Source organism: Pipistrellus kuhlii, unplaced genomic scaffold, assembly GCF_014108245.1.
Source record: "Pipistrellus kuhlii isolate mPipKuh1 unplaced genomic scaffold, mPipKuh1.p scaffold_m20_p_10, whole genome shotgun sequence".
In the NCBI taxonomy this organism is placed as follows: Eukaryota; Metazoa; Chordata; class Mammalia; order Chiroptera; family Vespertilionidae; genus Pipistrellus; species Pipistrellus kuhlii.
Window position 1 is genome coordinate 37,350,351 of NW_023425405.1, and position 14,919 is coordinate 37,365,269.

A 14,919-nucleotide genomic window follows, 5' to 3' on the forward strand; every position below is an offset into this window, starting at 1 on the left:
TTAGAGAATTCAGTCATTAGCTGACTGACCCCCAACACCTGCTAGAGGGTGGCATGTGCTATCAGACATTGAGAGAGTCAGTCCCATGACATTTATTTGGACCTTGTCTCAGATCCCTTCCCAACTTGAAATGCTTTCCACGAGTTTTAATTTAATGTTAAGCCATAACCTTTACAAAGTATTCAAAAAGTCTTTCAAAATAGTGTTTCTATAAATTATACCCAAAGCCAACTCTATCACTACAGTATCCCTCTACAAGCGCTAATTAATTAAAATCCTCCATGAGTTTAATTCCAGAAGAAAACTTGTCTCTGGGAATGATTTTGCATATTTTCTTCAGTTGTTACCTCATGTTGTAGTAACGATTTTTTTTTTTTTTAACCCTCGTTGCATTAAATTTAGAAATAAATCCAATGCTTAACTCATCTCTTGTGCCTTCATTTCTTTTCTTAATGGTGTATATCATAATTACCAATTCATTGAATAAACTTTTGCCTCTGCACTTTTTTTGAAAATAGAAAAATTTTGAACATGGGCTTCAAATCCCTTTTTAAAATGAAATAGTGAAAAGATCAAGAGATAGGTCAGAGAAAGCAAGGAAAAAATCCCTTCTTTTTCTAAAATTTTGTTTAAAAATATATTCATACATTTCAGAAGTACTCATGAAGTACCTAAAGATATGTAATTAGCATAAGCCTCAGTCTCTGATATTTTTTTTTTTTAACAACATTCTTGAAATGTTTTTTCTATTTCTCATGGCAGCCATAATCCACTAATTGCAGGTGTTTCCGTATTTGCTCTATATGGTCAATGAGGAAGAGAAACTCACACGGTAGAGCCTCAGAGTGAGCTCACAGCCAGTCCCTGCAGAGCCCAAGCACCATTAAATGTCAATCATCAAGAGTCCATTCCCCAGAACCCCAGCTCCTCTTTCTTCATCTTTTTAACAAATATATATTTCATTGATTTTTTTTTTTTTTTTTTTTTTTTTACAGAGAGGAAGAGAGGGATAGAGAGTTAGAAACATTGATGAGAGAGAATCATTGATCAGCTATCTCTTGCACTACCCTTACTGGGGATGTGCCACAACCAAGGTACATGCCCTTGACAGGAATTGAACCTGGGACCTTTCAGTCCACAGGCCGATGCTCTATCCACTGAGCCAAACTGATTTTGGCTCCTCTTCTTGAGGTGTATTTTTCATCCCCGCAGAACTCACTGACAGCCTTCAGACTTCTCCTCCATCTACCAGGAAACAATTATAATACAAAGATACATACGTCAGAGTGAGTAAGCTCCTGCAAAGGAACACTGGAGCCTCCTGGAAAGATTCCCTCTCACTCGCCAGACCTGCAACCCCAGGGCAACTGGGCTCTCTCCCAGTGTGTGGTCTTGGTCCCACTTTTGCCCCTGAGGTGGAGCCAGAGGCTGAGTACTCTGTGGATGCATTTAGCCTGGGATAAAGCTCGTGGAGAGAGCAGCAGGTTCATATTTCATTCTAGGCATGGCATAGCTGCCAACCTGGGGTGAGTGGTGTGGTGTAAATGGTGGCCAGGAAGGGAATGATGGGGTGTGAGGATTAAAGAATACGCTCACTTTTTATAAGAGATTGTCAAACATACCACTGTTTCCTCTGGTTCCCAAAGCGTGTGGAGCTAGCCCCAATCAGCAATCGAGAATCCTGGTTGATTCTCTCGCGGAGTGCTCCCTGTGATTAATGGTTTGCTTTCCCCCCTACCAAGGCCTCAGGGAGAAAATGTAAGTCAGTGGCTGCCAAATACCGCTCTGATGCAAGGTCACGAGCCTGGGCCAGTCTCTGGTGCTCTGCTGGATTGGCCCCATGTTTGGTAATTTACAAGATTGTCTTTTACTCTCAAATAACAAGCCTTTGCTATTTTGGGTGCATTATTTTCAAATAATGTGCCTTTGATATCCTTTCATTTAAGGAACGATGGTGATATCAGATAGGAATTTTTAAAAATTACAGTGTGTGTGTGTATGTATATATATATATATATATATATATATATATATACACACACACACACACACACACACACACACACACACATATATATATGAAGACCCTTATGAATCTGTTTTTATAAGTATAAAAATAAATAAATGAAATCTATGCAACTAGATATTTAATATCATATCTAGTCTTCTAAGTTCTACACATACATTCATGCTTTTCTTTCATAGTTTAGTATTTAGTATTTTTTAGGGGTGAATAGTATATTAGTCTGGGGGTACAGTGATTTTAAAATTACAGTCTATGGCCCGACTGGTGTAGCTCAGGAGTTGAGCGTTGACCCAGGAACCAAGTGGTTACTGGTTCAATTCCCAGGTTGCAGGCTCAATCCCCTGTGGGAGGCATGGAGGAGGCAGCCAATGTTTCTATCCCTCTATTCCTCTCCCTTACTCTCTCTCTCTCCCACTCTAAAAAAAACAACAACAATATTTTTTTTAAAAAATTACAGTCTATGTTCACAGTCCATTAGGGTGCAGACAGTAGTCAGAACATCACACCAAAGTGTGGCACATGCTACAGATGAGGCTGTCATAGTGAACAGTGCTCCTCCCACGTCAGGCGGATGCCTAAAAAGGGTCCATGGAGGAGGAGAACGGGAGCCTGACCCGAGTTTAAAATGTGAACACAAATCAGCCTGCTCAAAAAACGAGGCAGTGGGGGATTCTAGGCAGAGGGAATGGCTTGGGCCCTGAGGGAGAAGAACGCGTAGTGCATTTGGAAATGGAGGACAGGGATCCAAAAGTGATAGTTACCAGGCCACATAAGGCCTGTGCACCAGGAAAAGTGTGTGGATTTTATCCTGAAGCATTAGGGACCTTTGCAGCAAATGGCTGCTATTAAAGTTTTCGTTTTAGCGGGTGGGCGTGCTCAGCCTACCCCATGAGAGAGCAGGGCAGACCCCAGCGTCTCCTCTCTGCAAACAGGAGACCCCAGGAAGCCAGGAAGGTCTGGGCCTGTGTGCCTGTGGCCTCTTCTGAGAACCCATTCCTCCTCCAGGGAGAGGATTGAGCAAGCAGTGGGACTACACCCTTGAAGTGTCCTTTATTTTGTTTCTATTCTGATTTAGGTTATTTGTTTAGTTTTATGGTGATTGGTTGGTTGCAGTTATGGACAGAACAAAGAAGTGGGTAGGGGACAGAGGAAGGAATGGAGGTGCATGTAAGAGCTCAGGAGTGCCCTGGTGATGTGTTATTTATGTAGACACATTCTACTCTGGGCTGTCTTTATCTCCCATATACACAAAATGAAGTATAAAATACATTCAGTGCTTGGACAGTTATGTAAAAAGCACAATCATTGGATCCATTTATCTGGCTATTGCTGAAAAAGGCAGACTTTTAACTTACATTTTTTACCCATTTCTCATTTCTTCACATTGTCTGTGTAAATGCCTCGGCAAATGCATTTTACCTCAAGGGAAATTGAGTTGCTCAAATTGGAAGAAGAAAAACCTTCGTAAGGAACAAGTTCTATCTTGTGTTTACCGATTCCTGAGATCAGATATGAGGAACCATGTTTTGATAACACTACTTGAGAGCCTTGTACTTGACAATGTCATATGTTGACACACATATGAACGTTGGGAAATAGATTGCTAAAGTCATAAAGGTAAAAATAATCTTCATAAAAGATTTTGACTTCTATATATCAAAAAGCCAGCTGAAAGGAAAACAAGAGCTTATGGAAATGTAATTTTAGCATGCATAATATAGAGTTATTGTTACATAGCCTTGTGCAACATTATTTTTTAAAACCAACATGTTGAAACTTACTGGTTCTACAAAAGAAACAATACACACACACACACACACACACACACACACACACACAACAATTTTTTTACCTACAAGGCAATTTCAATATCTACTTTTCTTGAGCATATTATTTATAGTCTATATGCGTTTTATTTGTTAACTTATTTCCCAGCTTTATTGAGATATACTTTGCATGTTGTATAAGTTTAAGGTGTACAGCATAATGACTTTATATAAAGCAAAACAATCACCATCATAAGTTTAGTTACTATCCATCACCACACATAGCTATACCCTTTTTTCTTGCGATAAGAATTTTAAGGATTTACTTTCTTAGCACCTGTCAAATATTCAACTGCTTGTGTTTTTAAACTGATAGGATGCTTTTCATTCATGTATTTATTCTGCAAATAGGTTCCCTGAGGACAGGGAAAAAGGCTGGGTAAAGGAGAATTATGAAGGGACTGTTGCTCCATTCCCTGAGGAAAGTGGTGGTGACTAGGACTAGAGTTACAGCAGTGGGAAGGAACAAAGTGGACAGGCATGTGTGTGAGTTCTTTCAGGGTGAATATCAGAGACTGATGATGGATGGAATATGTGGGAAGAAGGACAGGAATCAAAGGTGATGGTGCTTGAGCATCTGGTCATGCCAATCACTGAGAGCGAGGAAGAGAGGAGGAGGAACAGGTGGAGGTGGGGTGGGGTGATGATGAGCTCAGTTGGGAACATATTAAGTTTGTGAAACTTATGGACCATCCAAGTGCAGATGAAAGTAAGTTGGCAGTATGCATCAACTGTCATAAAAATGTTTCCACTTCTAGGCATCTCTTCTAAGATAGTAACACTAAAGAGTTTGCACAGAGATAGTCTTTGCAATATTATTTATAACATCAAAAAATTGGAAGCAACTTACATGTCCAACTCTGAAATAATTGCCAAATAACTCATGTGCACTTAAAAATTATGTTGCCTGACATCTATAATTACAAAGAGTATGCAATATGGAAAACGTTTATGATACATTAAGTGAAAAAAGATACAAAATTATATTTTATAGACAATTGTAATTAGGTTAAAATATATGCATTTGAAAAATATGCTGCATAGTAAATTGGAAAATGAAAATAGTTATCTTGATAATATTAATTAATTCTGTTTTTATATCCCAAGTTTTATGTAATGTTTTATGTTGCTTTTTAATTTGAGAAAAAAATAAGCTTTTCAAAGCACCAAAAACATATGTTTATGCCCACTTATATTATCTTGAAGTGTATTAATTTAAAAAATATCAATCATGAATGCAAATCAGTGTCATGTTAAAGAGGACCGTTATAAGAAATAATCATTTTAGTTCTGTATATACAAATATATTTCACAATATCAAGGAAAAATATGATCTTTGCTAGGTAGTTAATAAGGAAGCTTAAAAGTAATTTGTTTCAAATGAACTGTGTTTAAATCTTTACTGTGAAAGTCTTACATATGTCCTCCCTTTTTCCCCCATTGACCCCTTCTGGCCAGCCCTGCCCCAGGCCTTCACCATACTATTGTCTGTGTCCATGGGTTATGCATATATGTATACCTGTTCTTTGGTTGATCTCTTCCCACCCACCCACTCACTCCTGCCTTCCCTCTGAGATTCAACCATCTGCTCCATGCTTGTATGAACTACAATTAGATTCACTGATCATCTACATATCTTACCAATGGTTTCTCACATTGACATTTGTTCTCAATTTTTAATTTTATCTTTAGTTTCTGTATGGTATATACTGTTTGCCTCCCAAAGGCATCGTGGCTTTTGTTGTATGTTTTTTCAAAAGAATTTTAAGTCCAACTATACAATTCACATAAGAACAATCAAATGAGCTTGTGTAATTATACTTTGGGGCACAGTTGTCCACTCAGGGTGTGACTTCATATTTACATTGACATAGCTTTGAATTTTTGTGCTGTACTTCAATTTAATTTTTTAAAATAAAAGCTTTATTGAGATGCAATTCACATATCACACAATTCACTTATTTAAAATACACAACTGGGGTAATAAGGACACATATATAATGTGTCCTTATTGAAAAGAAAAAATTTTCTTTTATTGAAAAGAATTTTTTCCCCCTTTTCAATAAAGAAAAAAAAATAACTCAATGGGTTTTAGTTTATTTCTAAAGTTGTGCAATCATTATCAGAGTCAATTTTAGAAAATTTTCATCATCCCAACAACCGCCTTCCACATCCATTTAGCACTCACTCACCACCACACCCTCCAGCCCCAGGCAACCACTACTTACTTGCTGACTCTCTAATTTTTCCTGTTCTGGGAATTTCAAATGGATGGAATTTGTTACTTTTTTTTTTTTTTTTTAACTTATCATACTGTTTTTAAGGTTTATCTACGATGTAGCATGTATCAGCACTTCATTTTTATGGCTAATATTCTATTTTATATTCTATCTTTTATCCATTCAGTTGATGAGCATTTGTATTGTTTTCAGTTTTCGACTGTTAAGAACAATGCTCTATAAACACTCATGTACAAATTTGTGTAGACACATATTTTCGTTTTACTTAGTGGAATTACCGGTTGCGTAGTGACTCTGTATTTAAACTTTTGAGTCATGCTAGGCTATTTTCCAAACCAGTTTTACATTAGCATCAGCACTCTAGCAGAGTTCAATTTCTTCATATCTTCACCAGCACTTCCTATTGTATTATCTGTCTTTTTTATTAGAATGGGTGTGAAGTAGTGTCTCGTGGTTTTGGTTTCTCTTTTGCTAATGGCTAAAAGATGTTGAGCATCTTTTCATGTTCTTATTGTACATTTGTATATTTTATTTGGGGAAATTTCTATTCAGATTCTTTGCCAATGTAAAATCAAATTATATTGGATTTGAGTTGTAAGTCCTTTATGTATTGGGGGTGCAAGTTCCTTTACTAGATCTGTGATTTGCAAAATTTTTCTCCCGTTTCATGGGTTTCCTTTTCATTTTCTTGAAGTGTATCCTTTGAAGCCAACGTTTTTAATGTTGATAAGTCCAGTTTATTTTTTTTTCAATTATTGCTGGAACTGTTGGTGTCATATCTAAGAAACCATTACCTAATCCAAGGTCATGACAATTTATGCCTGTTTTCTTTTCAGAATGTAATAGTTTTAGCTTCTGCATTTACATCTTTAACCTATCTTGAGTTATTTTTTATATGTCTGAGGTAGGGGTCCGACTTCATTTTTTGACATGTGAAAATCCGATTGTCCCAGCATCGTATGTTGTAAAGACCATTCCTTCCCCCATTGAATTGTCATGGTACCTGTGACAAATTTAGTTTACTAAATGTAAGAGTTTATTTCTGGACTTTAATTCTGTTCCATTGATCTACATGTCTATCCTTTTGCTAGTACCACATGGTCTTGATAATTGTTGATTTGAAATTGGTAATTGTGAGTGTTGCAACTTTTTCTTTCAAGATTTTTCTTTTGTGGGTGGCTATTTTGGGTCACTTGAATTTCTGTATGGATTTTAGGATCAGTTTGTCAATTTCTGCAAGGAAGTCAGCTGAATTTTACTGGTCTTACTTCATGAATACCTATAATATTGTCACTAGGAAAAGAATTAATATTTAATTTAGAATAATTTTCCATTTTTCTCTTTTCTTTTGAAAGACCTGTATGATATTTCTATCTTCTCCTGCTGCCCTAAGATTATTTAAATGCTAATATCTCTTTTTATTGTGAGTCACCTATTGGTCAGTTAAGTAGAATTGTTTTTCCTAATTGCCAAGATACACACCAGGAAATTAAATTTTATTTGCCTAATTTGTGTTTAACAAACAGTAATTTTATCTTATTTATATTAACTTCTCAGATAAAACTTGGAGAGATCATGTAATGAGAGATCTAACAGGCAGGGCTCTATGAAGTAGACAGGATGACTGGACTCTTGGGCAAACAGCTAATACTTCCTAAAGCTCCATTATCTCCAGGGTGTAATTTTGCAATCTTATTAAAATGCTTCAAGGGAAGATATATTACCAATAATCATTTATTATTTTAGCCATTCCATTATTTTCTAAACAATTTATTTAAGAATAGTTTTTAAATATAAGTTATCTACCAAACATAATTATTTTGAATTAAAATAAGCAGGATGAAAAAACTTTTAAAGAAATTAAAATAGAATTGAAAGGGTGTCTGGTGCACCAAAGCACTCAGTAACTATGGGTTGAATAAAAGGAAAGGATGAAAGGAAACCCCTACATGAAGTCCCTACCTTGGGATGACTCTAGTTAATCCCTCAATTCAAAGGGGTAAATCCTGCTTTCAGGGTAGATTGGTTTTTTTCTTCTTCTTTTTTTCTTCAGTGTTTTCAATTTCCTTAAAGGATAACCTGAGAGTTTCACATTTTTGCAGTGTGTATGTCATGGTTGGTGCAGATGTCCCGTTTTCTTCTTGTTTACGGGAAGTGGAAAACCCACAGAACCAGTTGAGATGCAGTCAAGAAATGGAGCCTGTAATCACCTGTGATAAAAAATTTCGTTCTCAATTTTACATTGACTGGTGCAAAATTTCGCTGGTGAGTTTTAATTATTTTTTTTATTTTTTTTATTTTTTATTTTTTGCAAATGTAATTAGAAGTGATGTGTCAGGAAGATAACATTTGACTAAAGCCTGAATTGCTTTTAGGAACAAATCCTAGGTTTACTTTGTTAACCAAAATTAGTAGTTGGCAAGCTCATTGGCAGTGGTATCCATTTAGGAAAGAGTATCTCCACTTTTGTTCTCAGTCTACCCTTGATTAGTTGCTGAGCTGGATTAGCTCGGCAGGTGGTCTCAGTGCGCACCCTGGACATCCAGGTGGTTGCTACATCAGGATAAATTATGGAGTTAGTGTGGCATGTGTAGAAGGCCTCAACCGTGCTGCCACAACCCCAGTCTGGAAAGAGAGATCAGAGTCCAGAATGGACCTGAAAATAAAGCAACATTGTGCTATGATCCAGTGTCCTAGAAACTCACATTATAGGGGGAGTTCAAGGGATAAGGAAAAACATTCCAAGTGAGGAAAGTTAGAATTTTACCCACACCCCCTTAAAAATCAAATCCTTCTTTCTAAACAGCTACGGAAGACTGAGTGGCTGCATTCTTAATTTAAGTACAAGCCTCTAACCAGAATCAGTAAACAAAAAGTGGTCTCTAACAGGGCCATTTTTCTTGTGCTTATGCTGCAAAAAGTTTATGTTTAGGAACATTATCTAATTTCTAAAGGTTTAACAGTGATATTCTTTGAAGCTTTTAATTTTTATGGTAAGACTGTATAAATACAAAGGTTGTGTTATATCTTACCATAGAAGACTTCAGGAGGTTTAAGTGAAAGAATCACTAAATTAGCAGAATAAATGAAATATAAGAGAAATGGAAAATTAGCCTAAATTTTACCCCCCAAAAAGTAAGCCTCTATGACCGGTCTGGTTCCATGGTTGAGTGTTGACCCATGAACCAAGAGGTTCCATTCCCCGTAAGGGCACATGCCCAGGTTTTGGGGTTGACATCCAGTAAGGGGCGTGCAAGAGGCAGTCCATCCCTGTCTCTCTTTCATAGATGTTTCCATCTCTCTATCTCTTTCCCTTCCTCTCTTTTTAAAATCAATTAAAAATATATATATATATTTTTAAAGTAAGCCCAAGGTCATGTTTGATAACAAGCCTGCTAGTGTCTAGGATTAAAAAAGGAAATTCATTAGTTATTTCATTTTCATTCTGAAAGGAGGCAAAGCATGAATTCCTTGGCAGGAAATAAAGTTTTTACAAGCACTATATTGTTAACAAAATTCTTCAATGGGGTTTTTTTGGAAGAGGATACCGAGAAATGCCACAAATAATTCCTCCCAGCCTTTTTGTGGCAGGGAGGGGAGCAAATGGAGTAACACATTTTACGTGGCTTATTCTGTTGTGGTTTAAAGAAGCCCTTGACATAATTAAATGCGACTCAGTGAAAGTGGTCCCATTAATGTGGAGATAAATGAACAGAGCACCATGTGCATTCTTTGATTCTGGTATAAAATTTAGTAAGACGATTGCGTTGGGTGGGTCATGTGTATTTTAGACCAGCGTTTTTCAACCACTGTTCCGCGGCACACTAGTGTGCCGCGAGATGTTGCCTGGTGTGCCATAGGTGCAGACAAGACAAGAATTTTATAATTTTTCACTATTTTGTTTACTTAATATTTTGTAATAAAGTAATTATAAAATACTTTCTTTGTGTTTATTTGATTCCTATTCAAGAGAATTACTTTATATATAGTCAATATAGGCACAGAGTTAAATTTTTTAACATTTTCTAATGGTGGTGTGCCTCGTGATTTTTTTCATGAAACAAGTGTGCCTTTGCCCAAAAAAGGTTGAAAAACACTGTTTTAGACTACCTTTGCAAAAAGCTATTCTGTAAACTGGATGCCAGAAAGATCAAGGTTGTAATCATTGAGAAATTGCCTTTCATTTTGTTCTTTTCTCTTTTGCTAACCATGGAAACCATACCCACATACCTGGTTATCAGCAAGCTTATGGTTTGTTAATATCTGCACTAGAGGTTTGTCATTAGGAAATAAGATTACATAGTAGTGTGAAGGACACATGCACATACATGCATATGTATGTATGTATGTATGTATGTGTGTATAGATAATGAGCAGGACATGGAAAGTAGGCCAACATAAGGCCTTCTATGTATTACTTTTATTCACTACTTCTTCCCAGCTCTCCTAAAAAATTGCAAGTTCAAGGGGATAATGCAATTAGAAAAGACTGTAGATATCTGTCAAAGAATGTTTGGTATGTCTAGATCTTAAAATCTCATAATGTTTGCAGCTATTAACTTGATTTGTAATTGTCTTCTTTTGTATCAGGTTGATAAAACAAAGCAAGTGTCCACCTTTCAGGAAGTGATTCGCGGAGAGGGGATTTTACCTGATGGTGGAGAGTACAAACCCCCTTCTGATTCTTTGAAAAGCAGAGACTATTACACGGATTTCCTAATTACATTGGCTGTGCCCTCGGCAGTAGCACTGGTCCTTTTTCTAATACTTGCTTATATCATGTGCTGCCGACGGGAAGGCGTGTGAGTACTTTAAAGACTAATAAAAATTATAGAGCCTGCTAGGGTAACTACATATAAGATTCCATTAAAAGCCAAGTTTCATTTAATTCCTCAAACACTTTATAAATGAATTGAAGTTATGTTTCAAGTCAAACTATAGTCCTTCATCCCTTTAAAAATGAATTAAAATAGTTTGGAGTCTAATCAAATTAGGGGATATAATTACTTTATCCACAAATTATTAAGGCTAGATGTAAATTCATGCTGGCAAAAACAGTCCCAACAATAATGGAGGCTGCCTAGTTTGGTTATAGAAACCACCTTTGTGTAAGCAGAGACTTAGGACTCTATTGCCATGGTAATTGCACTTAAACTAAATTGTCTCAGTTTGATCAGGAATGATGGTCAACATTCTTCTTGAAATTGTTCTGTTATTAAACGGTGTCAATCTAAATATTTAACTCTTACACACACACACACACACACACACACACACACATATAAATGTAAGAGTAAATTAATGAAAATAAGGCTATCATTTGAGTAATGAGTATTCAGTTCATGAACAGTTAGTACTTTCAGAACATCTATGCCAATTAAAATAATCTCCCAAGATTATTCAGAAGTCAGAGCAACAAAACCAAGGATAAAAAAATTAATAAAGCAGCAAGTAACAAACTTACATTTTCACATGTAGCCTGATTTCATCATGTCATAGAATTGATTTCCAAGAGCTTGATTCCAATCTCCTTTTTTTTTTTTCTTCTTCATGTTTCTGTATGTTTCTCATCGGTATTCCATCTTTGTGTGTGTACTCATCCAAGTAACGTCATGACCCTGGTGGCAAATGCTGCCTGGTGGCATTTAATAGTGACAGTGTCAGCATTTCCACGTCATGCAAGATCCCATGAGCATATAGTCTTAATGTTCCAAATATCAATGCTATTATTTAATTCATAAATTTTGTTTTGTTTCTAGGGAAAAGAGAAACATGCAAACACCAGAGTAAGTGTCTTCTTTCCTGTTATTTTCTGTATCATTTTTTTTCCACTTCTCAGTTGCTCATCATGCTTCTTTACATGTGTGTCATGCTTTTGTCCCCCCATTTTTCATCTTTCATGGTTTATTTCATAAATGTGAAAGCTGCTTTCTAAATAGAGATATTTAGGAGGGGTAGAAACTAAACATTTTAAAAAAGGTTTTTGAAAACTTAAGATTATACCGATAAAAACTAAACTTAAAATATTTCAGATTCAGAATATTAACTTGCCATTGATATTATGTGATTTCCCAATCTGCATTTCTATAAAGCAGAGAACAGAGGAAAAGACCTTTCATACACGTTTTCCTGACTCTACAATAATAGCCTACCATAAAATGAAATTTCTGTGAGTATTTATAAATGCCCCATCAGAAGCAACAATATAAAAGCTCTGGTAGTTTAATCTTAACTGTAGATAGTTTAATCTTAAATAGACTGCTAGCTTGTTACTTAGGGCTGTAATATTAACACAGTGCTTTATAGCTTAGTTTAATGAAAGACACATTTAACTAAAAATTAATATATAATTTTCAATTTTGCTATGTTAGAAATATACAAAATGTATCTTTTTCATAGGTAATGTGTAGAAAACCCAAAGTGCAATAATGTCCTCCTCTTTTAAAAGTTAAAAAAAAATTAATTTTTTTTTCAAATTGATGACCCATTGAGATACTAGCTGATATTAAATATATGTTGCTTTATTTCTTTTTGACCTAGCATCCAACTGGTCCATCATAGTGCTATTCAGAAATCTACCAAAGAACTTCGTGACATGTCCAAGAATAGAGAGATAGCCTGGCCCCTGTCAACGCTTCCTGTGTTCCACCCTGTGACAGGGGAAATCATACCTCCTCTCCACGCAGACAGCTATGAGAGCACTAACATGCCACTGATGCAAACACAGCAGTAAGTATCCACTTGGCACAGTGATTATGCATATGTGTGAAGGTGTCTAGCTAATCTCTATAAAGACCAGAGCTTTTTATTATCGGAGCATTTTTTGTTTGTTTGTTTGTTTACAATGAAGATAAAATACCAAAGGACATAGATAGTGTAGATCCCAACTCTACTGTGCTGACCAAAATTAATAGAATTACTTTCAAGGAATGCTTTCTTTTTTCTTTAAGAGGAACAATCCAAACAAGTTCACATTTACCTTAGTTTTTAAGAAATTGACACAGATAATAAACTAACATATGTTTGTTCAGAGATGAGTTAATTGTGAAAAGAGAAACATATCCAAAACATGACAAATTATTTTTCAGTGCTATTATTAGAATTATTTGGTTCTGTTAACCTATTACTTTAAAGTTATTATCACAAACCGATTTAATCTAAATTGTTCTTTGTGATCTGCTTGTATGTCAGAACAAGTAGTTCCAATTTTGGCTAAAAAATACAGTGGGTTAGTGCAAACCTTCTCTGTTGTGTTAGAACATAGTCAGAAAGCCTGGACAGAGTGGTAGGGGGAAGAAGGAGTGAGGAAATTATCCCATTGCTCTTTAGAACACCGTGTTACATGCCTAGATCATTTTTTTATGTAAGTGAATTGTAGGTAAAACTGTCATTTATTTTTAAGAAGATGGCTCTTTTTTTTTCTTTCCTTTTTTAAAACTATATGTTAAAAAGGATTAAATTCCATGTCCCCAAGTCACAATTTTGATTTTGAGGTCCCCCCCCTTTTTCTTTTTTTTTTTGTAGATAGAATGGATATACAGGAAAATTTCCTTTCTCACATATACATAAACCATAGGATATACAAAAATAACTTCTTACAGGTTAAAGATTTATCTGTGCTTGATGCAGACATTTTCCCATTGGGATGGTTATTTTGCAACCATGTAAAATGCATTGAATAATTTGAAGATTAGATGGTAATTACTATGAGTGGTATGGCCAGTCAAACTCAATACATTTGTCCAAAAATACTTTATAAATCTAAAAGTATTGTATTTTTCTGAATTCAATGATCATTTACTTAGTGTTGAATAGGCCAGGGTGCGTATCTGCATGTATGCATGAAAACTGACTCACGTCCTATTAACAGTGGGGAAAATCATGTGATTTAAAAGTTCAAGTTTTGGAAATGTTAATATTTTATTAGGAATGCAAATACTGGAGTCTTACAAAGTTTGGTTCTACTGAATAGAGGGGATGGATTTCTATGTTCTCTGAAGGTTAGTGAGTTATCGCAGTACCCACTTTTCTAGGATTAGATACTAATGAGAAAATTTTAGTATTATTGTAATAGTGTATAATTTTAACCATCTTTCCTGCATTTTTTAGGTGAACATTATAAAAAGCCTTATCAGTTATTTTTCAAAATGAAAAGAATTCTTTAAGGCTATAATTTCTTATATTCTTTCCCCAACCCAAGACTTGGGATATATATATATATCCTAAAAACTGAAATGATCAAATACACCTGAGGGAGAGATTTGTGTTTAGATTTTTAAATCAGAGGAGTTCTTAGAGCCTTTAATGTCTTGATATGTTTTAAGACTCCATGGGGAAAGGCCAGAAGATGGAACTCTTTAAAGAAGACAGTATGGGATATTCTTCTATTGACAATATAACAGTACTATTAGATTTTAGAATAGAGAACTATTGGTGATAAGTAGGGAAATTTAAATATGTTTGTAAATCAGTAAAACTCTATTGCTGGTGAAGTTTAAAGGAGGGGAAAGGTTGTACTATTTTTTAGATATCCTTTCTAACCAAAGAATAAGAATAGTTGCTTAAAAATGATTTTGATTTCTTTTGATTAGGGTTTTGCAATGTTTCTACTTATATACAAGCAAAATAAAAATTTCTATCTAGTTTACAACAAATGGATCTTCCTGGTCTCTCTCTAAGCCCATGAAGATTGTCATTATGTTGATCAGATCTCTTTATCTGTAAATGCAATAGGTTATTTTATTGAACTTGCAGCAATTTGAACCTATATGTATTTTTAAGTCCAGAAAATATTCATATTATTCAGAATTCTGTTAATGGCAGACCT

The 14,919-nt window shown here is 35.4% G+C and overlaps 1 protein-coding gene across 9 annotated transcripts in view; it reads left to right on the forward strand.

The window, feature by feature from the left end:
• The window catches only part of SGCE (sarcoglycan epsilon), a 77,867-nt gene that overhangs the window by 39,803 nt on the left and 23,145 nt on the right, over positions 1 to 14,919 (forward strand). For 5 of the 9 annotated variants that reach the window (XM_036429392.2, XM_036429386.2, XM_036429388.2 and 2 more), the window contains 4 exons: positions 8,195 to 8,357; positions 10,683 to 10,894; positions 11,852 to 11,878; positions 12,633 to 12,821. In XM_036429392.2, coding sequence (XP_036285285.1) covers positions 8,195 to 8,357; positions 10,683 to 10,894; positions 11,852 to 11,878; positions 12,633 to 12,821 — 591 coding nt within the window. The remainder of the gene's footprint in view (positions 1 to 8,194; positions 8,358 to 10,682; positions 10,895 to 11,851; positions 11,879 to 12,632; positions 12,822 to 14,919) is intronic. The other 4 variants (XM_036429393.2, XM_036429387.2, XM_036429389.2 and 1 more) reach the window with 1 other exon arrangement.